Genomic DNA, 27,564 nt, shown 5'->3' on the forward strand with positions numbered 1-27,564 from the left:
GTAGAGAGGGATTGCCTTTGTGCCTCTCATTTTCCTCCTAGAGGCTGAACCAAAATAACATGAAATGCTTTGATGTAGTCTAATAAGTTGAGACTGATATGAAATTGAAGAATAAGTTTTAGTAGTATTTGCGCACACACAAAATCTGATTGTGTTTTAGACAGACAAAATGTAGCAGCATTTTCTGCATTTGTTCACAGGCATGCCCACATTTATTGCCTTTCCACCTTACTGGGACATTCAGAGTGTAGTTGGATCAATATTGCAAAATGTTGGTGAGCACAGATTTCAAAAATAATAATTAGCAAGAATTTTTTTCTTTTCAGTATCACAGTGAATGACAGTGTTCATTCCTCACCATTCTCAACTACAGCTTGGTACTTTTAACTTTTATGCTTAGCTCATGCAAATTCTTGATATATTAGTGTTTGTCTTTTGGCTATTTCCTTGGTTCCTTTTGGGTTTGCCATCAGTTGGCTAAAGCCAGTAGTAACATATTAGGTATACAAATAACAGTGACTGCATTTTCAGAATAAGTTTGTTGCTTGTGAGGTACCTTCAGAGGGGGAAAAAGCTGTCACTTTGTATTTTAGCTACTTTCTGTATGAGTTGGTATCAAGCACCATCCTGAGGAAACTAGCATTGTTACAATCAGGATCTTAAGCACTGTAACAATTTGCTCACTATGAGCGTACGTCGCATACTTTGAAAACTTGCATCTGAATTTGCATGATATATCCCAGAGACCAAAATCTTAAGCTGAATGTATGGTTTTGTTAAATTGGACCTTGGGGGTTAATTGAAACATTTTTAAATTTTTCAGTTACAATGCCAACAACAAGATTGAGTATAGTATTTCTCTTGCATTTCTATACAGTGGAAGTCAGTGTTAATTTACAAAAAAAGAAATGAATAAAATAAATTAAAACAGAAGGTTGTAGATGCTGGAACCTGGAGCAAAAATCAAACTGCTGGAAGAACTCAATAGGCCAAGCAGCATCTATGGAGAAGGAGGAATTGTTAACTTTTCAAGTAGAATGACCTACGATATCAACCAAAATGTTGACAATTGCTTCTTCACATGTGCTGTTCAACATACTGAGTTCCTCGAGCACATTGTTCCTTGTATAAAATTAAGATATTAGTGCTTCATTTATATTTCTCTTATTTGACAAGTTGGCCAATGTTGAAGCTTACAATTTTCATTACAACTGTTTGTAGTTTGCAATCTAATTTCTGGTTGTATAGTCGTGGAGCGCTCATTTCCAGGTGTATCCTAAATTGAATGTCATTTTTGATGGATGTATTTATATCAGATCATCATTTGGAGAAAACATTTGTCACATTTCTACAAGAAACATTCCCGCCACAAGTAGTCATCCTTACTTTAGATATACCTCCTGAGATGGGAGATTACATTGGAAGCAGCTGACAGATGCTTCTTGGTATAAAAACTGGATGCTATTGATACATCTAACCTGACCGGGGGGAGGAGTGGTGGAAACTAAGTCTCTCTATCTGCTCTAATGATTAACAAGTGTGGGACCAACCATGACATGCTACTACATGAATCATCAGTACAGGCTGCCTTCTCATGGAACTAAATTTGCATTCAGACTTGAAGCAGCAGACCAATTGAGGATGAGGCATGTTGTTGAGGAGAGTATTGCTAGGCTGATGGGTTGAAAGCAGAATGGTGGATTCATGACTCTCAAAGGTCTTAAGAACAAACTACAGCTGCATTGATTTACTAACATTTCTACAAATCTGTTTTTTTTCACAGTATATTCCATCAAGTAACAACAACACCCCTATACAAGGATTTTATATCTACTATCGACCAACAGACAGTGACAATGACAGTGACTACAAACGAGATGTAGTAGAAGGTATGCCACAAAGTGCTGTTCCTGTTATTAATTACCCATGGTTGAAAGAAACTATCAGCTCCTCCAGAATGAACTGAAGGCTTAAATTTCACCTTTGTGTTTGACGACTCTAAAGTAATATTGTACCATAAGCCCCGCTGTCACGTACCCCGTGACTGGTTAAAGAACCAGCATAAATGGAAAACACATTTGGAGTCTGGTATTGCTATTAACTAATAGTGTTTATTAGTAACTACACAATACAGTACTATAAAAGCAAATATATTAAACAGGTTAGCAGTGATATATACATAAGTGTGGAAAAGGAACAAAACTAGGCTCTTTCAAACCCAGGGGTGAATGGATACAGTCTTACGAAGATGAAAAGAGTTCAGTTCAGTTCAAGGTAGTTAGTTGAGTAATGTTGGCGAGAGAGAGAGAGAGGTGAGCTGATGCCATCAATCTTCCCGTTTTCTTCCGAAATCCTGTTGAAGTCTCTGACTATGACCATAACACATGCGACCATTCTTCAGTGATGGAATTATCACCCAGGCAAAGGTGGACACACAAATAATTCCCCACCGGTCACACCTTTTTACACTGCGAGAGCCACTGATCGATTTCCCTGAATCGATCCTCCAAAACCCCACCTTCCTGTGGGTACAACAAAGCTCGTTCAGTGTCTGAAACTGTGTTTCTGTCTGTGTAACAGCAGACCTGGTTTTTAATCTCCACATGCTGAACTCCAGCTGTCCATCAACCTGCTCCACCCTCCTCTCTCTACAAGAACTTTGCAAGCAGGCAAGTGTCCTTGTGGAAAGGTAAACAACTTGTAGAGAAACCATAACATCAATCTTTCAAGCAGTTTCTCTCCCCCCCTCTCTCTCCCCCCCTCTCTCTCCCCCCTCTCTCTCCCCCCTCTCTCTCCCCCCCTCTCTCTCCCCCCCTCTCTCTCCCCCCCTCTCTCTCCCCCCCTCTCTCTCCCCCCCTCTCTCTCCCCCCCTCTCTCTCCCCCCCTCTCTCTCCCCCCCTCTCTCTCCCCCCCTCTCTCTCCCCCCCTCTCTCTCCCCCCCTCTCTCTCCCCCCCCTCTCTCCCCCCCCTCTCTCTCCCCCCCCTCTCTCTCCCCCCCCTCTCTCTCCCCCCCCTCTCTCTCCCCCCCCTCTCTCTCCCCCCCCTCTCTCTCCCCCCCCCTCTCTCCCCCCCCCTCTCTCCCCCCCTCTCTCCCCCCCTCTCTCCCCCCCTCTCTCCCCCCCTCTCTCCCCCCCTCTCTCCCCCCCTCTCTCCCCCCCTCTCTCCCCCCCTCTCTCCCCCCCTCTCTCCCCCCCTCTCTCCCCCCTCTCTCCCCCCTCTCTCCCCCCCTCTCTCCCCCCCTCTCTCCCCCCCTCTCTCCCCCCCTCTCTCCCCCCCTCTCTCCCCCCCTCTCTCCCCCCCTCTCTCCCCCCCTCTCTCCCCCCCTCTCTCCCCCCCTCTCTCCCCCCCTCTCTCCCCCCCTCTCTCCCCCCCTCTCTCCCCCCCTCTCTCCCCCCCTCTCTCCCCCCTCTCTCCCCCCTCTCTCCCCCCTCTCTCCCCCCTCTCTCCCCCCTCTCTCTCCCCCCCCCTCTCCCCCCCTCTCTCCCCCCCTCTCTCCCCCCCTCTCTCCCCCCCTCTCTCCCCCCTCTCTCCCCCCCCTCTCCCCCCTCTCTCCCCCCCTCTTCTCCCCCCCTCTCTCCCCCCCCCCTCTCTCTCCCCCCCTCTCTCTCTGTAATACCTTAAACAGCATCCAGTCTCATTCTCCTGACATTTTAAAGCAATAGTCCACAGAAGATATGAACCCTAGAGGTACATAACACCGCATTTTTATAAGGAAAACTTGGAATACAGTAAGTATTAACAACGGGCAAGTTTTGCCGCATTGGAGAATTCAAGAGCTGGTGGGATCGAAGTGGCAAAATGGTATAAGAGCAGTTTTGGGTTCTTCCAGAGCATCCATTTCTTCAAGTAAAGTCAGTGTTCTTCCAGTGGGTCACATTCAGCGTGCTGTGCATTGACCTAAATATTAGTATTTTAACCAAACATAACAAAGGTATTAATATCAGATACCTAGAGCATGGGTATTTGCCAGGTTCATCATTGAAGTGATGGATGGAAAGGTAGAAGAGAATCCTTAACTTTTAACTCAACCTGGCAAGGTTTCTATTGATTAAAGATTAAAACAGTTATATAACGTAATACTTCTGTACTGGCTGCACTGCATTATGGAAAGTGCTATAGCAACTTTACTCCCCTCACAACGCTGCTGGAAGATTTCATCATGTAGATAATGCATGAGAATTAAGTCAGATTTGTCCATAACATCCTCAGTAGCTGAAAAGCATTGAATGAAATGTGAAGTTGAGACTAGAGTCATAGGGACAGTTTGTGCACTGTAGTGCCCTTCGGCCCATTTAGTCTGTGCTGAACTATTCTGCCTGTTCCTATCTATCTGCACCCACAGCATAACCCTCCATATTCATAAATACATCCATATCCAAGTACATCCGTGTACTTATCCAAACTCCTCTTCAATGTTGAAACCGAACCCATATCCACTACGTCCTCTGGCAGCTCATTGCACATTCTCACCACCCTTTGAGTGAGGAGGTTTCCCGTCATGTTCCCCTTAAACATTTCACCTTTAACCCATGACCACTAGTTCTAGCTTCACCCATTCTAGGTGGGGATTTTACCCCCCCCCCCAAGTAAAACCTGCTTGTATTTACCCTGTCTGTACCCCTGACCATATGGTGCAAAGTTAGGATTATTAAAACAGCCAGATTCTCAAATCAGTGGGAGGTAGGTCTTCTTCCCTGTTGCCATGGCAATGCCTCAGGTGGAATTTCCTGTCAAGGGCATTATTTGACAGTTAATTAAATTCTTAATGGCAACCCCTCATTCCCTTGCTCCATTTTTTTAAATTAATGTACGCCATAAATCAGATCTGTGTTCAAAGGAAATGATTGCTGAACGATTTCCAGAAGGAGGGGAAGTGTTTTGGAAGGTTTTAACAGTCTGAGTATGGGCCAGGAAAAACAAAATAATTTGATCAGACTGCAGAGCTTGGATTGGTGCACTGACCTGAGACTTGTAAGTGACTGCGGCCAGAAGACAGCAGGAACTTTGTCAGTTATTTTCAGCTCTCCTTTGGGGATCTTCTGAAGAAAACTAAAGAGGAAAGGAGTTTAGTCCAACAAGTTTTTTTGTGTTTCAAGCTATAAGGAAGATTGTTGATTAGATCCAATTTTAGATGATAGTATTAGTTGTCCAGACAAAAGGCAGTGAAAAAAATTTCTGAGCCATCTTTTTGACAGCTATCGTGACGCAGTTGTGCTCTATGATCTCCCCTGGCAACAGGAGAGGAAAAAGATCTGAGAGGGGGATGGGGCTGTAGTAAAGGGGCCACAGTGTGGAACAACGAAGCAAAGAATGTTGCAGCAAGATTTTAAGTATTAGAAAGTGGAGAATATAAACAACCCAGAATCTTTTTCCAGGAGTGCACCAAACCGCTCTTGAAATTATTTATATTTTCCATTTCAGTCGTTTTCACTGGTTATTTACTCCAAGGACTCTTTCTCAATTTAACATGAAATATTTACAAGCAATCTTGCTTTACAGTAATGAATGATTTTTCCAGTACAACAGAGGAGATTCATTAGGCTAATTCCTGTAATAAGAGCTGTCTTACCAAAAGTGACTTAATAGTTTGGGCCTGCATTGCTTGGAAAGAAGAATGAGAGCTGACTTTTCAAGTATATAACATCCTCAAGGGCTTAACATGATTAATGTTGGGATATTTTCACTAGTGACAGAGTCTCAAACAAGGGGCCAGTCATTTTAAACTGAAATTTCTTCTTATGGATTGTGATGAATCTCTTCCCCAGCAGATGGTGGAAGCTGGATTATAGAAACCTGAAGTGGGGGTGGACGAATATTTGGAGTAGAGGGATATGGAGAAATGGCATGAAAGGCCAGCATAGGTCAGCCGTAATCCTATTAAATGTTGGGGAAGTCTCGAAGGTCCTCATGGCTTATTCTTGCTCTCTTTTTGTGTTCTTTCTGAGAGCAATCTCAATCTACTTTAATTTGTTTTGCTCCAAACTTAAATTGATGTTTGAATCAGAGTGGAGTAGAATTTCTGGATTCACAACAGTGCTAGCAAAATGCCATTGAGGTTATATTGTTGACTAGGAATTTATTTCTTGTCTTCATGATCAGAGTGCACCTCTGTCATTGTTTGCCTGTTAATCCAGAAGAAATGTTGGATCTGAGCTGCAGATAATCAAGCACAACATGCATTTTAGTAGTCCATTTGTGATACAGGAAATCTTGGTTATGTTACTATTCTAAAGCATAGGTTCAAATTTTTACCTTGTTAACTAGAAGATTTTAAACGTCTCACAATGTCAGGAATAACGACAAAATTAGCAGTAATGCTAGTTATGAAGTTATGGGCTTGTTATTGAACCCCAATTCAAAGTCCTCTAGGGAAGAAAATTACTGTCCAAGAAAATCACAAAAATTGCTGAAGCTGCAAATCTGAAATGAAAATCAGAAATGCTGGAAAGAATCAGCAGCTCAGACAGCATCTGTGGGAGAGGACCCTAGATCCCCTTACAGGCTAATTAGTTTAAGGGCAATTGAATTTGCCAGCAACACCCACAACCCCTGAACAATTTTTAAAACAGAATACACTCTTTTTATAAAACTTTCTCGATTTGGCAGATACTGAAGATGACCTGTTTGTAAAAAAACAAAATAATAATTTGGAACCTCTAAACCTCAAGTTTGTCCATTACTTTAAAAGTTATCCATGTCTAATAGCCATACAATATAGTATCCAGGTATGTCATTGCATGCCTTCATTTTATATTTATCTGTGATACAGGAAACAAGCAATGGCATCTTATCAATCATCTGCAGCATGAGACCTCGTATGATATCAAGATGCAATGCTTTAATGAAGGTGGTGAAAGTGAATTTAGCAATGTGATGATCTGTGAGACTAAAGGTATGTACTGCTGTGTGAACCTCAGCATAAACGATTGCAAAGTTGAAGTCTAAACATCTTAATGTGGGAATGGTGGGTAAGGCTGTTGTCAATATCCAAATACATTACTTGAAGTCTACCTGTCAGAAAAAATGTTCTCTGTTGAATGGTTTGCCTATACTCAGTCTGGATTTTTAACCTGAAGGAAGTTCACGATGTAGTATGGTAAAGTGAATACTGCCTGGAGCAATATATTCTTAAAGAATAAATGCATTCTGGAATGAAAAGCAGCCATAGTATTAATCTGTGTATGTACTAATTTTCTGTTTTAAAGCTTGTTAATCACCTCAATTTGTGGATATTGGATCTCACTACCTTATTTTCACTTAGCACGAAGACCTCCTGGATCACCTGTGGTAATGGGGGATGACTTGAGTACACAGCCAAATCTTGCTGACCACTCAGGGAGTGGACATGGAACATCTTCCTCAAGCACACGGAGCAGCGACATGTTGTATTTGATTGTGGGCTCGGTGCTAGGAATCATGGTTCTCATCGTTATCGTCTTCATTGCTATGTGCCTTTGGAAAAATCGCCAACAAACAACACTACAGAGTAAGTTGAGTCGTGTGGATCAGTTCTCAGTCCACTTTTTCTTCTGAAAGAGGCATGAACTCTGAAGCTTTTTGATTATTTGTACAATTATTTCCATTCTCTTCCCACCCCGGTCTACCAGCTTAGTGTTATTCCAGTACCCTAAATATTCTGAAACCCAGAATGAAGACCGTCAGCTAAGAAGTAGTCTGTTGTTATTTTTTTAAAGGGCAAAGAGCATTCAAGTTGGAAACAACAATAATTGGCACTCTGATCCTGAAACTGGACGAGCAATTAACCCAGATTTTCAGTCCTATAAAAATTAAGACTTTAAAGAGAAGAAATGAGATGACAAACTGAATATAGAGTCATAGAGCACAACAACACAAAAGCAGGCCCTTTATCCCATCAGTCCCATCTACCTGTACCCAAACCATAGCTCTCCTTACCCCCTTTCACCCATGTACCTATCCAAGCTTCCCTTAAATATTGCAATTAAACCTGCATCTGCCACTTCTGCTTTAAATGAAGGAGTTCCCCTTAAATACTGTATTTCACTTTCACCCTAAACCTATTACCTCTAGTTCTGGTCTCACCCAATCTGAGGGATGGAGGTGGGAGGGGCGGGGGGGGGGAGCTGCGTGTAACTCTGAAAGATCTCTCCTCGTTCTCCTACACTCCAGGGAGTAACATCCTAACCTTTTCAATCTATCGTATAAGCCCGGGTCCTCAATCCCAGTAACATCCTTGTAAATTTTCTCTGCACTTTTTCAAGCTTGTTGATATCTTTCCTGCTGCTAGGTGACTAGAACTACACACAATACTCCAAATTCGGCCTCACCAACATCTTGTACAACTTCAAATTAACATCCCAACTCCTGTATTCAGTGCTCTGATTTATGAAGGCCAGTGTGCCAAAGTTCTCTTTACAACCCTATCTTCCTGAGATTGTATTTGCAAGGAATTATGAATCTGTATTCCCAGGTCCCTTTGTTCTACCGCACATCTCAGTGCAAGCCTTACACTGATTTGTCCTTTCAAAGTGCAACACCTCACACTTCCCTGAATTAAATTCCATCTGCTTTTTTTTTAAGCTGGTATCAGATCACACTGCAAGCTTTGATAGCCTTCCTCACTGTCCACTGTGCCCCCAATCTTGGTGTCATCCACAAATCTTTTGATCCAGTTTACCGCATTACCATTTAAATCATGTTAGTATAGGTGATAAACAACAATGAATCCAGTGCCAATCCATGCAGCACACCTCGAGTCACAGTCAGAGAGATAACTATTTGCTACCACTCTGTCTTCTCCTGCTAAGCCAATATGGAATCCAATTTATTACCTCATCCTGCCTGCCAAGTAACTTAACCTTCTAACTCAGCTCACCATGCAGGAGTTTGTCAAAGGCCTTGCTGAAGTTCACATAGGCAATATCCACTGCCTTCCCTGTAATCAAAAAAATCTTAAGATTAATTAGACACAACCTACCAAGCACAAAGCCATATTGAATATCCCTAATCAGGCCCTTCCTATCAAACTACTTGTATATCATAAGACAAAGGAGCAGAATTAGGTCATTTGGCTGATCGAATCTGTTCTGCCATTTTATCATGACTGATCCATTTTCCTTCTCAACCCATTCCCCTGCATTCTTCCTGTAATCTTTCACGCTCTGACTCATCAATCACCTATCAACCTCTGCCTTAAATACACTCAATGAACTGGTCTCCAAAGGTACCTGTAGCAACGAATTCAACAGATTCACCACCTTCTGGCAAAATAAATTCCTCTCCTCCTGGCCATTCTAAATGGAAGTTCCTCCATTCTAAGGTTGTGCATTCTGGTCCTAGACTCCCCTAAATGCCCCATTCGCAGCCCTATTACTTCAGTTCCCATCCTGCTAGCAACAGTGTAAACCCTTCCCAACAGCCCAAGCCTGTCCTTAAGAATACTTACCAATAATTTACTCACAGCTGATGTCAAGCTCACTAGTCTCTTATTTCCCAGCTTTTTCTTAGGGCCTTTTTGAGCAATGGAACAACATTTGCTATCCACCAGTCCTCTGGCTACTCAGCCATGGCTAAGAATGCAAAATGTTCAGTGACAAATTCCTCAGGTTCTTGCATACCCAGCAGTTTTTATAGAATTCTGTCCAGAAATTTCAAACAATTCAGTTCTATATATTTCTTGTTTGTTTATGCATCACTGTGCATCATTAATGGAGAAATCTTATCAAAACTGATCTGATGGTATCGTGAATTCCAGTATGTACAGACAAATATATTTTGTTTTTTGCATGTACATTAGCATGGTGTGAGGCAGGAATCTTGTAAATGCTTTCCCCTGAACATAGGAAGATGAATGGCTGGAACACTGTTGTTGCAAAGTAGTGAAAAGGCATTCAGCCAATGTAACAAATTGGGGGCAGGCCTGTGATCTTTTACCACAATGCAGAGCCTTGCATATTGTCCAAAATGATTGAAATTTTCCTAAGACTTTACACTGGGAGCAATTTTCAGCATTCAGCATTTTAATGTATCCATCCCCATATGCTTAAAAGATTCTTTGTTGGGAAAATATCCCAGTTAGAAACTGTTTTTGTTCAATGAAACAAAATCCTCTCCGTATCATTGGCGACAAATGCTTAAGAAGTATTTGTTACTGCATAGGTTGGCAGGGAGTCACAATCTAGCTATCTTAAATCAACTAATAAATGCGATCTAATAAACTAATTCTTGTGAACTCCTAAGATCATTGAGAACAAATTTACGTTTTTGCTCTTTATCCAGTAGGCCACAGCATTAAGTTGGGTAATTGTACCAAACATCCTCTAGTTAACCTTGCAATGTTGTTAAAGTCTTAATGAACATGAATTTTACCCTGACACATTAACAGTTAGCCTGGGGACCATGAAATTACATCTGTACCCCACTTTTTATTTGAATTATCCATGTGGTCCATAAAGTGAGAGTAGAGCTGAGCTGTTTTTGGATGATTTTGGTGTGCTCAAACCAAACTGCTGCTTGTTCATATCTGTTTTATTAGCTTTTAATACTTCTGTTTATGCTAACAAAGGCATACAGACTTTCTCAAATTCCTACTTTAGGAATTGAGCGTCTTAATGATTGTAGGGAGACATCCAGCAAAAAGAAAGAGCCCTCCTACAGCCTTCTCAACTCCACAGTCCAACTGTGAATCTGATGGGTCAGGGTCTTTTTTTATCATTAATGCTGCAAAAATGTTTAATAGGTAGTTGGGTATAACTTGTTCTCAAATGTAAATGCAAATTTCCTGACGAATTGTTATGCCAGGACAATGAAATTTATCATCTTTGGCAAAGGTTTGGGGAATGAAATAATGGAAACTACATCGCTAATTTTGGTGATATTTGTTCCACAGAGTATGATCCTCCTAACTACCTTTATCAGGGCCAGGAAGTAAATGGACAGCTGATGGAGTACACTACTCTGCCAGGCACCAGCCGGATCAATGGAAGCATCCATGGCAGTTTCATTAGCAATGGGAGCCTGAGCAATGGTTGCCCACACTTGCACCACAAGGTTTCAAATGGAATGAATGGACTGATGAATGGAGGGACAGCGCTCTACCCAGCCAGCCGTACAAACACACTGCCAAGTACCCACATGGACTACGACCAAGCTCACTGTATTATGAATGTAAGAGCCTGATGTTTGTATTGTAATTGGCTCCGTTCAAAAAAAAAAAGTCATGCTCAATGTCATATTTCAAGCTATTGCTTTCAATAAGACCAAGTTGAGTTATGGCAGTCTCATGTTGTCCCATCACAAACAGTATCTCTACAGAACTTTTGAAAATTACATTTATATTTGTGCACATTCTGTGCAATGATCTCTTTCTAAAGTCATTGTAATTCACCAGTGGGTTAGCACCAGGGACAATTATCCAAATTGTTCAACTCCAAGTGTTCCATTGGCCCATACTCTTCCCCCCACTATGTGAAGTTTGTTTTGGTTTTCATTAAATCTATGCTCAGCAGTCCTTGGTGAACTTCAAAGTTCCATACATCTTTGAGAGAGTATTATTGTGGACCAAGTATTATAACCCATATATTTAGCCTCAAGTTCTGAGAATCTGAATGATGGTTAACAGTGAAAAAACTGAAACTGCACACTTACATTAAGACTTCTTTCCCCTTCAGGGACCTTCATAAAGTGTTTTCCTCTGTCTAGGAGGAGAGTGAGTGTACATTTGGAACCAAAAAGCCAAAGTCAAGTTGATTGGGTATTTCTGTTGCTGATATGAACAAACACTGGCCATATGATGGTGATATAGTGAGAAAATTGATATATAATAAAATCCTTAAGTAGAAAAGGGAAGAAGTGATTGAGCAAATCAGGAAGAAAAGGTGAAGAAAGTTGGAAAAGGAGACAGGTTTGCATTTCTGTAGCTGATTCCGTGAATCTAGATGCAAAAGCACTTACTGACAATTACTTTTGAAGTGCAATCAATTGTAATGTACGGAGTCCAGCAATGGACTTGAATGCAATAACCTATCACAACAGTAATGTGATAATGACTAGAAATTTTTAGGTGTTGCTTATGGAAGAATATTGGCCTGTATTTCTACTAGTTATTAAAATTATTATGTGACATTTATGTGGCCACATGGAAAAGCAGACAGAACTTTGATTTAAAGGGTATTAAAATGCACCACACTCTGGCTGTGCAATACTCTGTCCTCTACTTGTGTGTTCAGTTCTCTAGTGGAATTTGAACCCATAGCCTGCTTATTCAAGTGCTAACCATCGAGCTAAGACTGATGGGGATAGAGCATGTTGTAAGGAAGGGCATTTAGAGTATAGGTTGAATATATACCTGAAAGAGTAAGATAGAAAATGAGAAGTGAAAAGATTTTTAAAGTCTTTCACAAGAAATTTGGGATTGGATCAGTTACATGATCATTTCATTTAGTCTGTTTTAATAACTAGTCTTAACTAATTTTTGAGTACATGAATTTAATATCAGTGAGAACAAAATGCATCTGTTCATAATACATAATTTCAGTAAGTACAAAAATCTTGTTTACTTCCTCCTGTGGTCTTTTAATGAAGTTTGAATGGTATTTCTGTATAAATAAATGAAAGGAGTTTATCAAATAAATGTCAAATACATTTGAAATGATTGAGAGAACTTGAAGGAACTGAGGCAAAGTCAGGGCATAGATGGGAACTGACAGCAAGAGTAGATTGAATAAAGAGCTTCAGGGAAGTTCTCGCCAAGGCCTAAGGTTGTGTCCTGGATTCTATCTTTTCTCTATGATTAATTCTTAATTGGCACATTGCCGTTTTTAAGTGCAGTTTTGTTTGAGTGCTTTGTACATTAAAGGGGTTGCAAGGCCCTTCATTTTAAGCAGACATTACATGTGCTGACTGCTTGCAGTGCTATTTTTGAAGTAATGGGAAGGGATTTGGGCAACAGATCAATCCCGTTCCTGCCAATTGCAGTTTACATAGCCTGGGCACAAATCTTCTGAACTGGTGTGTAGTGTCTTGTCACAATTTTACATCAGGGTCAGTCTGCGAACAGATGGAAATTAACAAGCTTGGCTTCTCAAACCCACCGTGCTTCAGCTTCCATATTTTCCCACAGTAAGAAGGTGATATCAACGAACATTTGCTAGCAAAGATAAAATATTCTTGAAAATACGTGATACCATTTTATCTTTGAGGGAGCTTCATTTTACTCAATAACAAAATGAATTAATCAGTTGCCACCTTTAAGTTTCAGTGAATTTTTAAAAATCATGTCTGCAGTCTGGGGAGAAGAGATGTGCACTCTAGAACATATTGTATTTCTGTCAAGCTGTTGGCATAAGTAGTTAGAGACTGAGCGGTCACAAGCGATTAAATGTTGTGACAAAAAGTGGAATTGAAGTGAATAGAGAGCCAGTGGATGTTTGGATTAGCTTGAATGTCTGATGTTACAGCGTCTGAAAACAAAAATGATGTACAGTACTATGCAAAAGTCTGAGGTGAATGTTAAAAAAATTCTGTAAAGCAAAGATGCTTTCAAAAATAATGAAAAGTTTCTAAACATCAAAAAATTACTATAAAGAGCAGTAAACAGCAAAAAAAAACTCTAAATCAAATTAATAATAGGTGTGACCACCCTTTTCCTTTAAAACTGAATCAATTCTCTTCGGTACGTTATATTTTTTTTAAATCGGCTGGTCAGTTGTTCCAAGCATCTTGGAGAACTTTCCACAGTTCTTCTGCAGATTTTGGCTGTGTCACTTGCTTTTGTCTCTCCAGACAGCCTTGATGTTGTGATCAGGGCTCCATGGAAGACATACCATATGTTGCAGAACTCCTTTTCACTGAAAGTAGTTCGTTATGACCTTAGCCACGTGTTTGGGGGTCATTGTCATGCTGCAGAATAAAGTTGGGACCGATCAGACACCTCCCTGGTGGTATTGCGTGATGGATGAGAATCTCAGCATTGAGGATACCATCAATTTTGACCAGGTCACCAACTCCATTTGTAGAAATGCAGACCCAAGCCTGCAGCAAACCTCTACCATGTTTCATTGTAGCACTCTCTAGCTCTTTTACAGATCAACTGCTTCCTGTTTGAGACAAAAATTTCTGATTTTAACTCTTGAGTCCCGAGCACTTGCTGCCATTGTTCAGTTTCCCAGTCCTTGTGTTTTTGTCCGTAGGTGAGTCCCTTAGCTTTGCTTCCACTTTGAAGGAGTGGCTTTTTGGAAGCAACTCTTCTGTGAAGACCTTCTCCAGACTGCAGAGGGTTGTACTTGGGTTCCTTGTGGTTTCTGTGAGTTCGGAGTTGATAGCAGTGCTGGATGACTTCAGATTTAGAAGGGATGTCAGTTTGATATATCTCTTGACTGCTGCACTCAATTTCTGTGGCTAACCCCTGTGTTTCTGGTCTTCAACCTTGCTCATTTCTTTGCGCTTTTTCAGAAGAGCTTGGACAGCACATCTGGAAACTCCTGTCTGCCGCAACATTTCTGCTTGGGAGAGACCTTGTTGAAACAAGATGACCACCTTGTGCCTTATTGTTATACTCACTGTTGTCATGGTGTAAGAATTAATGATTTGAAAGTTAAACAGTCTTTCAGCCAATTTAATTCCTTCTATACCCATTTCTGTTTATTAATCAGTTTATTTCATTCACCTCATTATGTCATTGATCATTAGCACCTGTTTATCTTTGTTTAATCATGCTCTGGGCTACATGCCTACAAAGTAATCAAGTTTTTATTTGAAAAGTGATCTATTAATTAATATTACAAATGAGAAAATCTGCAGATGCTGGAAATCAAAGCAACACACACAAAATGTTGGAGGAACTCGAGGGTTTCAGCCCGAAATGTCGATTGTACTTTTTTCCATAGATGCTACCTGGCCTGCTGAGTTCCTCTGGCATTTTGTATGTGTTGCTGTTAATATGTTACTGTAATGAAATATGAAAATTTCTCTTAAATTTTAATTTTTTGGTAAATGAATGTTTGGAAATCCGGAATTTGCTATTTTCTGTCAGCACTCAAATACAGAAGACAAAAAATAAAATCTAAAACAAAATCTATATTAAAAATCTAGGGTGCCTAATACTTTTGCACAGTACTGTGTGTGGAAATAATTCTGAAGTAACTCAGACAAAGGTTGAGTTTGTGCTGATGGCAGGTCATGAAGTAGGTAATGGTGGTAATGGGTAGAAGGTGCATTGAAGATTGGCTCGAGGTCAAACACCACTGAGTTGCTGCTGGGAAAGGAGCTAAGGGTTGGAAATGGTCTTGGTTCTAAAATAATAGATTATAATTATAGGGCAACTTCAAACTTTTTGCAACAAAGTTGGGAAAAAATTAATTTCATCAAAGAGTTATATTAGACAAATGGCCATTGTAACTGACATGGAAGATGGTGCTGAAATGGTGAATTAAGTGTAATAATACAGGTTCCACAAACATTTTACAAATAACATTGAGAAGCAGTATTTGACCTAGCGTTGGAAGATGGCTAAGGATAAAACTTGATGTCTCCTGGGTTGAGAAAGAAAGTCATTTTTCGAGCCAATTCTGTGCATGCCATGGCCCTGGCAGGTATTCTATCACCACAGATTGGTTGAACAACTGTGGTTGGCTTCATTAAAATGGTAATCACAGACCCAGTGCTTATGATTGGCATGCTGTGGCAATATTGAACCGTTCATTACCATGCCTGAGCATTTAAAATCCTGCCTTTAAATATAACCAACATTTTTTTTAAACAGTTGTGCATTAGAACATTTTAGATTCAAAGAACCGAATTACAGATTAAAAAGGAGTATCAAGGAAGAAGGCTTGACTGAAATAATGTTTACTTTGCACCTTTCTGGAAAAGGAAATGCAGTCATGTGAATTAATGGAAGAAACAATTAATGGAACAAATATAATCTACCTTTTTTTAAAAAAGTAGAGAAACCATTTAAGCAAAAAAAGTCTTAGATTCAATAGCCCAAATTGCTTCCAACAGCATTAGTCAGAATACTAAGGTTGTAGCATCAGGGACTGATGAAAGATTGTGGCTAAGATCACCACTTGGTACCTTTCTTAATAACTAGTGCATGGTATGTTGGAGATCTAGGGGTGTATTATACAGATCTTTGAAAATGACACAACTAATTGACTTGGCATTTAACACGTGCATTTAGAAAGCTTGACTTTAAAAATTAACATATAAAAGCTAGGAATTTTCATAAAATATAAATTGGGCATCAGCTGGATTACCAAATTCAGTAGCAATTGAGGTCATCAGAGTTTGTAAGGAAAGAATGAGAAGACAAGAGAATGGCATTAGAAATAAAAACAGGGAAATTGGAAAGTCATGGTAGTTTTCAAAGTAGTATAAAAGGTTGATAAAGGTTTCCAACATCTAATTGATCTGATGCAATAATTACAAGTGGCAATGGAGTTGGTGACCAGAAGTGAAAAGTTATGGCTTTCTTTGACAGGATTTTTTTTCTTTAAACTGAATTGTTATAATTTGGAATATACTGCTTAAAGGGATGATTACAGCTGATTCCATTTTTAAATATCAAAAAGGAAATTAGATAAACATTTGAAGAAAAACATTTGTATTATATTTCTGAGGTGTTGGAATTAAACAATTCTATCATGAGGACCTTTATTGACAAGATTGTGTTGCTTCTGTACTCTATAATTACTGATTTTTACAGTGTTAATGATTTACATATGTTAAAGTGGTTTGGTAATGCTATTAATGCTAGAGCTTTGTACTTTACATTGACAGGGTGGTGGGATATACAATGCACTTCCTCAGACGGAGCCATCAGAATGCATCAACTGTCGCAACTGTAAGAATAACAATAGGTCAGTGTGCACAGTGGCTTTTTGCAGTGTTTTGTTCATTTCATGTCATGAGTCCATTTGCCTGCTCTTTACTCTAATATAGATTCTCTCCTTCCCTTCCCTCACTCTTGTCCTGAAATCTCTCACTTCATTACTCCAGGGAATGTTTTATGTTTGTGTTAGATTGCCAAAGCCCTGACTAATTCATCTCAAAGACAATTCAGCACTTCATTGGTTTTTCATCCTCTGTGATACTGGTTTAAGAGGTCCATGGCTGCCTCTTTTACCATGACGAGACCACTCTCAGGTTAGAGGAGTAACACTTCATATTCTGTCCAGGTAATCTCCATGAACATTGATTTCTCCAACTTCTGGTCATTTTCCCCCTCCCCTTCTATCGTCTTCAATTCCCCACTCTAGCCTTTTACCTCTTCTCCTCACCTGCCTATCACCTTCCCTGGGTGCCCCTCCTTCTCCCTTTCTCCCATGGTCCACTCACCTATCAGATTCCTCCTTCAATCCTTTGCCTTTTCCACCTATTACCTCCCAATATCTTTCTTCATCCCTCTTCTTCCCCCCCCCCCCACCCACCACGACTTTATTCTGGTATCTTCCCTATTCCTTTCCATAGATGCTGCCTGACCTACTGAATTCCTCCAGCATTTTGTGTGTTGCTCTGATTTAAGAGGTGAATGTCATTTCAGGTATAGAATTTTTATTCAGTTGTGATTGTGAGGAAAAGGTTAGTTGGGAAAATCAGTAATGCAAAGCCTTCATAAGTATGTTTTACAAATGTTTATTCCTGGAAGCAAACAGAAAACAAATGCTGGAAATTCTAAAACAAAAGTAAATTAATGCTGGGAAACTCAGCAGGTCCAGGAATATCTGTGAAAGGAGAAACCAAGTTGATGTTTCAGGTCAATATTTCTTCCTTTGTTTATAAATGTTGGGCAACAACAAACCATTGTGAAGTTCATCACTGTTATGACTACTGTCATGATGAAAGTTGCATCATTCTTTTCATGTCTAAATACACACATATTACAGCTTGGAAACAGGTCATCTATCCCATATTTACACAAATCATCTAAAGCTACTAACTCATAGTGCAATCCTCTATCCTTTTTTCTAAACTACTTTGCTTTTAAGTTATCTTATTGATTCCATGTAAATTCCTGATTGTCATCATTCTCTGAATAGTATTCTACTGAATTCTATGTAAAATGTATTGCATTATCTTCCATTTATGTTGGGTTACACTTACAGGTGAACACAACTTAGATGCATTTACTCTATTAAAGCATTTGATAATCTGAAAGAACTGATAACGGGTCACCCTGTCAGCTTTTTCTCTTACAATATGAATCCTATTTGTTGAGCTTTGCTTGCCAGGCACTCTGTTCCTTTTTGTTGAGTAATTTTTTTTAATTGAGATATTTTTGCTTTAATTTGCTTGCAAAAAAGAAAGCCTCGATTTCACTGTTTGCAAAAGAATTGGCCAAGGATAGGGAGCGGTTGGTTAAATGTTATTTCCAGCACACAGAGCCTGGTTTTACCAAAGCACTTTTTCCTTCTGTAGATGCTGTTTGACCTGAGTTGTTCCAGCTTTGTGTGTTACTCCAGATTTCTGGTATCTGCAGAATCTTGTGTCTCTACTTTATAAATGTTCCTGTTCAGCTGCTATTTTTGCTAATTGTGAATGTATTCATCCACATGTGCGCGCACACACACAGAGCATAGTTACATTGCAATAGGAGCTTACTTACCTCACTGCCTCATCATCTTCCACAGTCCCCTAACATACCCCTCCCCTGACTCTGGCCTCTCAGCTAGCTGTGCCTAGAAGCTATTTGCTTGCATATTACTGCTCTTTGCACAGTAGCTGTATTGAAGGATTTCCTTTGTATATTTGTGTATGTTACTACTGGAAATGAGCTATAAGCAATTGTGGCTTTCCTTTGCCACTGAACTTGATTTTTTTTCCACTGGAGTTCTGTTGCCTTGTGTCTTGAGTACGCTGAAAAGTCATTTGGGGTAAAGCGTCATCTCTGTGGATATTTCAAGATAAAGTAGTGTGTTTATGGATGGGTTGGGGTTTAAAATACTCCAATATGTTTTAACAGTGCTGGCCCAACTACTGGTGTCACCCTGAAAGTGAAATCAGAACAATATCTGTGTAACCAGCTGGTCAAAAATAAGGAAAATATATAGAGAAGTCCTGGCTTTAACGTTTCCTTTCCTTAATATTATTCTTATTGTATTCATTCTTTCTTGAAGCTTTTCCTTTTTATCTATTTTACTCTTGCATATTTTCATTCCTGTTCTGTTGACATTGGTCTGCATCTGAAGTTTTGAATTTTGTTAGTATTTAAGGAGTTAGGTTTGGAAGGTGTTGGAGCCATTATCAGCTATTACAATTTAATCTTGCAGAATGTTACAGTTGGTGGGTGAGGTGCCAGTTAAGTAACCATTTTATCCTAAATTGTGTGTTTATTTTTCTATGCTCATTCAGACAGTATATTTCATCATACCTCTAACTTTTACCTTGAAGATGGTGGAAAGATTTTTGAGAATTAGACATTGAATCACTCAATGTAGAATACCCTCTTGTTGCTACATATTCACCTAGTTCGGTAAAGTTTTTAGTCCACAGTAGATATTATGGATTCAAGGATAGTATTGCATTGAATGTTGAGGTGATTGGGCTTCCTCTGATCTGAGCCAGCCTTTGCCTGGCATTTCTGTGAAATAAGTGTTACTTGCCTTTTTTAAGCTTAAACCTTAATATTGTCACGATCCTGTTGTGTGTGAGCATTGCCTAAATCAGAGTTCTGATTTTTTCCTTTCTCAGTTCACTTTCTTCTTCCTTCACCATCTTTTTGTTTACTGCAAAGCTGGCCTGATCTTGGTGTTATCAGTGTTTGGTGCTATGTGTACTCCTTAGGTAGTTAATGGCTGGTGTTTATATTCCATGTTAAATTCTCCTATTTTTAAATTTTTTTTCTGCAGATGTTTCACTAAAACAAATGGCACTTTCCCCAGCAACAATTTGCCCATGTTGCAGCTAACTCCAACCTGTCATGAAGACAGCATGGAGATGGTGCCTTTAAATCACGTAATTGCTCCATTATGCCCTGGAACCGTTGTTACTGAAAACAATAGTGAGGCAGAGTATGATAGTACAAAAGAAAATGCTGAACAGTCCCCTTGCCAAGATTCTTGCTGCAATGAGAACCAAGACTCTGTATTTGCGGACAATATAGAAGGTATGTTTGTTGATTGCATCCAGTTCTCTATTGGTTTATATCTTGGGAATTCTTCTCTTAAGCCCATCATCCCTACTGGAGCATAGGCCACGGACAGCAGTTTGCCAGAGTTCTCTGTCCTGGGCCAGTCTTTTAAGTATCCTTCCTCTCCCAAGGGTGAGGACTTTGAAGCTTCTGTTGGCAGTTCTGAAGCTCTGTTTTTACAGGATGTGGTTGCTTGTCCCATGACCAACCCTCCTCATCTTGCATCCAGGCTTGGGACCATCCATGGCGGAGTTTTAGGAATTCTTAGTTCCCATTATTCCTGGTATTTGGTTCTTCTCACGGGCATTTCCAGGAGTACCCTTGAAATGAGGTAGACGAGAATCTATTTGCATGCCAAAGGAGAAGGAAAGTTTCATCTGAGTCACAAGTGGCATCAAAATCACTGCTGTTCATTTTCTACATTTATACCAGACAGTTAATTATGAACTAACTTGCCCTGCACAGATAAGCATATAAGGTTGTGTCCTTGATTAATTTTTTTGAAGGGTATTGGGATCTGTCACAGATCACAATTATTCCAGCATAAGAACCAACTATTTTCCTATTGAGCATATATACCAAGTCTGTGTAAGAGCAGTTGAGTAAATATAATTTCTTCCCCCTCCCCCCACCTCCTTTGCTCTACAGATGTTCTTCAGTATCAACTGCTCTGCATAAATTTTCCTCTCACCTTATGCACTTACTTTTAATACCCCTACTATGGCAAAAAGGCATTGACTATCTACCCCATCTATACCTCCAGTAATTTTATACCTCAAGCAGGTCACCTGTCAGCCTCATTTGTTCCAGTTTCTCCCCATTACTAAATCTTCCAATCCAGCCAACATCCTGGTGAGCTTCCTCTGCACTCTTCAGCTCAACCATAGTGCAGAGACCAGAACTGCACACACTACTCCAAATGAGGCCTAACCAATATTTTGTAAAGTTGCAACCTGACATCCAAACTTGTACTCTGTGTCCTCAACCTTTGAAGGCAGTCGTGCAAGTGGCTTCACTTCCCTATTAACCTGTATTCCACTTTCTGGGAACTGTGGACTTAGATTCCTAGATCTCTCTATTGAACCACATTCCTTAAGGCCTTATCATTTACCATTCATGGCTGCCCCTATTTGACTTCCAAAAATGCATCACCCTGCACCTGTAGGATAACAGGATATTTGGCCTGTTGAATGTGTACAGCACCATATGAAAGCAATCCAGCTTGTCTCTTTCCCCATAGCCCTTGAGATTCTTTCCTTTCAAAGAGCTTACCCAGCTCCCTTGTGAATGCTGCAATTGCATTCACCTCAAGCATACTTTACAATTTGTGTTCTCAGTAATATTTTTATTTGCACACTTTTGCTCATTGGTGTTTGTCAGTCTTTGTTTATGCATAATTTTTTGTGTTCTATTTTATTTCATTTTTCCTGTGTGCTTGCAAGAAAATGAATCTCAACGTAGAATATGGTAACATATACGTACTTTGAATTTTGAATTGTGAACTTGCAGATAGAGCCAGAATTACTTCAGCATTGATTGCTGCACCATTGTAGCACAAAAAAAACTGCTGTCAATTGCATTATTCTTATATCATGAAGGAACCTGCACTGAAATTTAGAACTAAATATTAATCTCAATGTTAAAATTAAAGAATGGAGAATTGTCTTCTGCATACGCAGCTGTGTGGCAGTGGAGCTTAAGATATAATTAGTGGCTTCCAGTGGAGGGGTAAATATTGGCAACAGCAACAAATAAATTATAAAGCCATAAATTTGCAGGACTGAAGAGACTTTTTGACTCACATTTTCAGGCAAGTTATGCACTTTTTTTAGATGGTCAGTATAAGGGAGACTGTGTCTTATACCTAATTGAGTTTTTTTTTGAGAAAGTGACAAACCTTAGTAAAGCATTTGACAACATCTGTCTTGGTAGGCTGTTGGAAAAGGTTAAGGTACATGAGATCTTCAGAAGCTTATCAGATTAGATTCAAAATTGGCTTGGCTTTGGAAGATAGGGCACTGATGGGGTGGGGGGGAGGTGGTATTATTCTGGAGTTCTGTGGCCAGGGGTGCTTGTACAAGGATCAGTGCTGAGACTTGTCAGCTGCATACTTAGTATTTACAAAAATTGGTAGTGCTGTGGAAGGCGAAGGTAATTGCAGGATATACAAACGTTGTAGATTGGTCAAAAATATTCATGGAGTTTAATCTAGAGAAGCATGAGATCTTGCATAATAGATCAGTGGAATCTTGGGTGTAGTTGCATCGCTCCCTCAAAGTAGCTGGACAAGTTGGTGGTGTTGTAAAGAAGGCTTATGGGATCATTGCCTTTTATCAATCAGGGCACTGAGAATGAAAGTTAACAAGTCATGTTGCAGCTGTATAAAACTTTGGTTAGATCACATTTGGAGTATTGTGTACAATTCTGGTCAACACTATAGGAAAAATGTGGAGGATTTGGAGGCAGTGCAGAAAAGGTTTCCTAGGATATTATCTGGACTAGAGAATATTAGCTTTAAGCAGATGCTGGACAAACTTGGATAGTTTTCTCTGGAGCATCAGAGACTGAGGAGCAGCTCGATAGAAGTTTATAAAATTATGAGGTGTGCTTGGTAGATATTTAGTCTTTGTTGCAAGATGGAAAGATAAAATACTAGAAGTCATAGTTTAAACATGAGAGGGAGAAAGTTTGAAAGAGATTAATAAAGCAAGTTTTTTTTTAAGTGGTAGGTGCCTGAAACAAGCTGCCAGGAAAGATGGTAGATAATCACATATAAGAGGCATTTAGACAGATATATGAACAGACAGGAGATGGAAATGCATAGGCCAGATGGGAGAACTTTAAATTAGCATCATGGTCAGCACATGTTCCCATGCTATTCTGCTCTATGTTCAAAATTCTAGATCGCCCTTTCCCCACTAATCCCACCAGTTGCAAGGAATTTCCATGATGCAGGATTGCAAATGTGAGTGAGAGTGAGTAACTTAACTCATTTGCCGCTTAAGGGAAGTGCGGTTTTCCTATTCATTCTCATCTAAGTCTCTCATAATTTTGGTTATCTTAATTAAATTTATAGTGTCTTGTTCCAAAGAAAGCAACCCAAGCATATCCAATCCTTTTTTATGCTTAAAATCTTCCAAAAGCACAAACTACTCCAGGTTTGCAATGTTCTTGAAAATTTATTTCTCAAAAGTGAGATCTATATTGGTATTGTGGTGACAGAACAATTATTGTTCCATCTGCATGGAATGGGCTGCAGGCAATGGTGGTGGAGGCAGATACGATAGGGTCTTTTAAGAGACTTTTGGATAGGTACATGAAGTTTAGAAAAATAGACGGCTATGGGTAACCCTAGTAATTTCTAAGGTAGGGACATGTTCGGCACCTACGTTTGTACCTTTGTGGGCTGAAGGGCCTAAATCATGCTGTAGGTTTTCTATGTTTCTATGTACATTAGTTAACCCTTGACACTTTTCCTTAAAGGCAACAAATATCCTGACTTGGAGAATGAGAAAATGAGCTGTGATCCTCTTCCTTCTAACTCTACTCCAATGGACAATGTCAATGCAACAGCCTGGAGTACAAGAAGACTTGCTGAAGACAACATTTGCGAGGACCCAACAGAAGGAGAACTAAAGAAAACTTAGGGAGCCTTTCCCCGTTTGCTTGAAGCCTATTACTGCATCGAAGTCACTGAAAGGACCAAGGAGGGATCAGAAAATAACACTATTTATTTCTCTTTGTAGTAGTAAAATATTACTCCCTATGAATGTATTTGATTTAAAGATGTCTTCACCTTTTTTAATTATTTATGCTATCAGAGGAGAAATTCCTTTTTTGCAGAATGTGGAGTTTTAGCCTTGTTTTGTATAAAGTTTTGTAATAATATAAAGAAAGAGGAAGCTATAGAATTGTTAATTAAAATTGCATCATACCTATCTGGTGGATTGAAAAGCACTTGGAAGGTGGACATTTTGAGATTCAATGCCCAGATTGAGACACAAGAGCTGATCCCTGAAAGGACCCGTAGGACGGGTAATGCAAATTGAGGGTTTTGTGGTTACAGGAACCTATGTGTATTACATAGAGACAATAGTTGCTGATTTGTAGGTAACAGGACTGGTAAAAGACCGTACCCATGATTATTAGACTGACTCCATTTACATGGACCAACTTGATCAACATCAAGTTGAAAGCATCCTATCTCCTTCTGTTTGCATTGCAATCATAAACCTGCCAATATATAATGTATTAATTTTTTAAAAAGTGAACCTTGGATGAGGCATGGCCTCACTACACATCAGAAGCCAACAAGTCCAGGTCATGCTGCACATGGTGTTCCCATCAATAGCCAAAGAAACATGGCTAAATAAATGACTGTCTCCAGTCTTTCACTGCTCAGCTTTGTGCTGAATATTTAAAGTTTGCTTTTTAATGACACTACTCAGTTCCATGTATAGTAAAGCATTAAAAGTCCATGTAAGTGGAGTTGTGATTGCTTATAGAGCTTCACCAGTCTTTACTCATAAAACCAAGATGTGCAGCAAGTCCAACTACACCTACTAACTGTCAACTGCAATTATGGTAATACTTTGTTTAACAAGGAGTATGACAATTTTAAATATTTAGCTGTATAATTAATGCACTTTTTGGATGCATTTGCCCAGCTGTTACATAATTGACCTAGTTTTTAAGGGGAAATGAAGTTTCATTGACAATGTTTGAATTTGGTTGACGTTGCAGCTTTGTGTATTACGGATCCAGTATGATGGTGTGCTGTTTCATGATCTTTCATTATTGTGCATTGTATTTTAGTGTGTAGATTGTCTGCAGGTACTCGTCGTCGTGGCTAATTGTAGCAGCTTTAAATCTAGGTGTATCTGGCTAAGGAAGGACCAAGGGCTTCCAGAATGTGCACTTTCCCAATTCACTTATAAATGTATTAATATTTGGTGAATTAAGATGGAAAGAAGCAAGAGCCCCCAGTTCTGACACATTTACCTCAGTATAGCCATTCAACATCTGAGTTAATTTGTCGTTTTCATTGGGTCCAAATGAGCAAGATTACTCTTTCCCCTGTTGGTTGTGCTTTTTCTCTTTAACATGTTTAATATGCAAGGCCTGTATATTCATAGTTTTTTTTTCAATGGATGCCTTCCTTGTACTCCAATTCCCAATTTCCTGACCACTGATCTACTAATCAGTCCCTCTCATCAGTTTCTGTTTCTCTGAAACAAATGGCCTTTTTATTTGGAGATGGTTAATCATACTAAAAAATAAATACTCCAGTTCTGTCAAACCTGCTAGCAGTTCACTATAATGTATTGGCTATTGAAACTATTTCTTCCTTTTTCTATGGGATTGATCTTTGCTCTAGGCTTGAGAAGATCTCCCAGCAACTGGTCAGGAGCCAGATCAGAATAAAACCGAAATAACCCAATGGCTCTATCAGAATAATATCTTGGATGAGATTCTTGGGGACATGAACAAATTCCCCTTTAGGATAAAATGTACTTATTAAGGTGATTCTTTCCAAAACATTGCCCGTTGAAGGAATTTGCACTTGTAAACCACTTCCACCACAGTAAAGAACGGAAGTAACATAGACCATCCTTCATAATAAATCAAAGCAATGATATAAGCAAATATTTAGTATTTTATCAATCATGTGATTTTAGAAAAGTGTAGGTTATCGTTTTTGTTTATCTTATGAAACACCTGACGTTGGGAAGGGCTTTTAAATCCCCATTCATTCCACAGCTATGAAAACCTAGGTCCGACATTTATTATAACATTTTCATCTGTAAAAATAAACATGAGGGTTAATAGATTTGTGTCATATTCCTCTCTATCATAAGCAGATTAGCAACTTTCAAGACTCATTCAAAGCATGTTGTTAAATTATTGATTCCAATAACGTACTGCTGAGAAAATATCAAACATCCTATAATATTCTGTTGAGTGTAGTAAAATAAAAAGATGCAATTAGCCTCTGGGCATTGTGAGGGTGTTTAGGAGATTGGATTAGGTACACCTGATGCAGTTTGTAACCCCTTAGTTAGTCTGGTACTCGGTCTGAGTCTGGCTGCAATAAATTCTGGACTTGGTTCATGTTTTTTGTGTCAACAGGACAGACTTACCTGGAGCTCTGCAGTTGTAAATATTAACCTCAAAAGCAAACAAGGCTTTCACAGATTATCCCCAAATTCCATTGTGATGAATCATAAGACAAACTGCCTAAGTATCTTTCACCCTCTTATCAGAAACAAATAGTGCTGACTTTTTAAATGCATGTTTTTGTATTATATAGAAAATATGCTATATTTTCATAAATGGTTGTAATATTCTTGTTGAAATTGTACATATTTTTCTAAATATGATAGCTCATTGAAATCTGTAAGATACTGTTAATATTAAAGATGATGCTGTTGCCTCCATTTGCTAAGTGTCTTGATAGTGCAGCAGCAACACAGTGTAATACCCCAAACTTTGATTCTGCCATGATTTACTTTTGTGTGTTTGGGTAGCAGTGTATTGATACAGTGAGTGAAAGGGTCAATATTGTAAAGAAAGGTGGGTGTCTTAATCTGTATAGTCCATAATTATCAGATACATCTCCAGTTGTTGTTGGGAAAAAACAAAGTTTAGCCCAGTCGGTGTGGATATATACAATACAAACTTCTAATGATCAATATTTTGAGGTTCCTGCCAGAACAACAGATCGGCAGTGATTCATTGTAACCTGTAAACTCAAGGTGACTTGGGATGTTTTTAACTTGTAGGAATCGTTATAGCTAGATTCTACTCTATTGCTTAACCTTTTCAATAGATAGCATTAAACTGCAGGAATATTATGTTTTCCCTTTTGCCCAATGTACCCCGAAATTAACTGATTTAGACAAGCTAGTATCAAGTCTCGCTGGTTTACACCATTCGAAGTTTCCCTTTGGGCTGATTGTATCTTTAATATTAAAAAATGGAAGTATTTAATTTTAATCCACAATTTGTATTTGCATTGATTATTTTTAAGATTGAAGAGCTTATATCGGTTAGAGTCATAATGTGGCATGACAATTTACTGCAACTTCTGGCATCTGCCTCAACATCTCAGTGTTTTCACATGCTATTCTGTTATAAGTAATGATTCTTAACTGATAAATGAAGATGGTCAAGATTGACTTATGACTCATAACTCACTTCAGTTTTCACATTTAGTAGAATCTTAAAGTAGCTAGCTGTGGTGGGATCTTCAGTGGATTCAGGCAGCAATTGAAACAAGAGTTTATCGCAGAGCAAAAAAAAATGAGCAATGTCAAGCCACCTATTTGGAGGAAAGTGAGGACAGCTAAGCTTGGTAAAGTAGTGTAGTGGCATCAGCACCGGACTTCAAGGCGAGTAGTTCTATTTTCAAATCTGGCCAACTCTTTGCATGCTTTCCATCCATGCTGGGCGCAACT

At 39.3% G+C, this 27,564-nt stretch overlaps 1 protein-coding gene across 11 annotated transcripts in view; it reads left to right on the plus strand.

Moving 5' to 3' along the window:
• The window catches only part of cdon (cell adhesion associated, oncogene regulated), a 139,725-nt gene extending 112,615 nt beyond the window's left edge, over positions 1–27,110 (plus strand). For 8 of the 11 annotated variants that reach the window (XM_059957232.1, XM_059957229.1, XM_059957231.1 and 5 more), the window contains 8 exons: positions 1,784–1,889; positions 6,770–6,892; positions 7,262–7,486; positions 10,868–11,145; positions 14,431–14,550; positions 16,759–16,838; positions 19,827–20,083; positions 23,591–27,110. In XM_059957232.1, coding sequence (XP_059813215.1) covers positions 1,784–1,889; positions 6,770–6,892; positions 7,262–7,486; positions 10,868–11,145; positions 14,431–14,550; positions 16,759–16,838; positions 19,827–20,083; positions 23,591–23,754 — 1,353 coding nt within the window. In that variant the 3' untranslated portion in view covers positions 23,755–27,110. The remainder of the gene's footprint in view (positions 1–1,783; positions 1,890–6,769; positions 6,893–7,261; positions 7,487–10,867; positions 11,146–14,430; positions 14,551–16,758; positions 16,839–19,826; positions 20,084–23,590) is intronic. The other 3 variants (XM_059957239.1, XM_059957238.1, XM_059957240.1) reach the window with 3 other exon arrangements.
• Positions 27,111–27,564: the final 454 nt, after the last annotated feature.

Source organism: Hypanus sabinus, chromosome X2 (assembly GCF_030144855.1).
Source record: "Hypanus sabinus isolate sHypSab1 chromosome X2, sHypSab1.hap1, whole genome shotgun sequence".
Taxonomy (NCBI): Eukaryota; Metazoa; Chordata; class Chondrichthyes; order Myliobatiformes; family Dasyatidae; genus Hypanus; species Hypanus sabinus.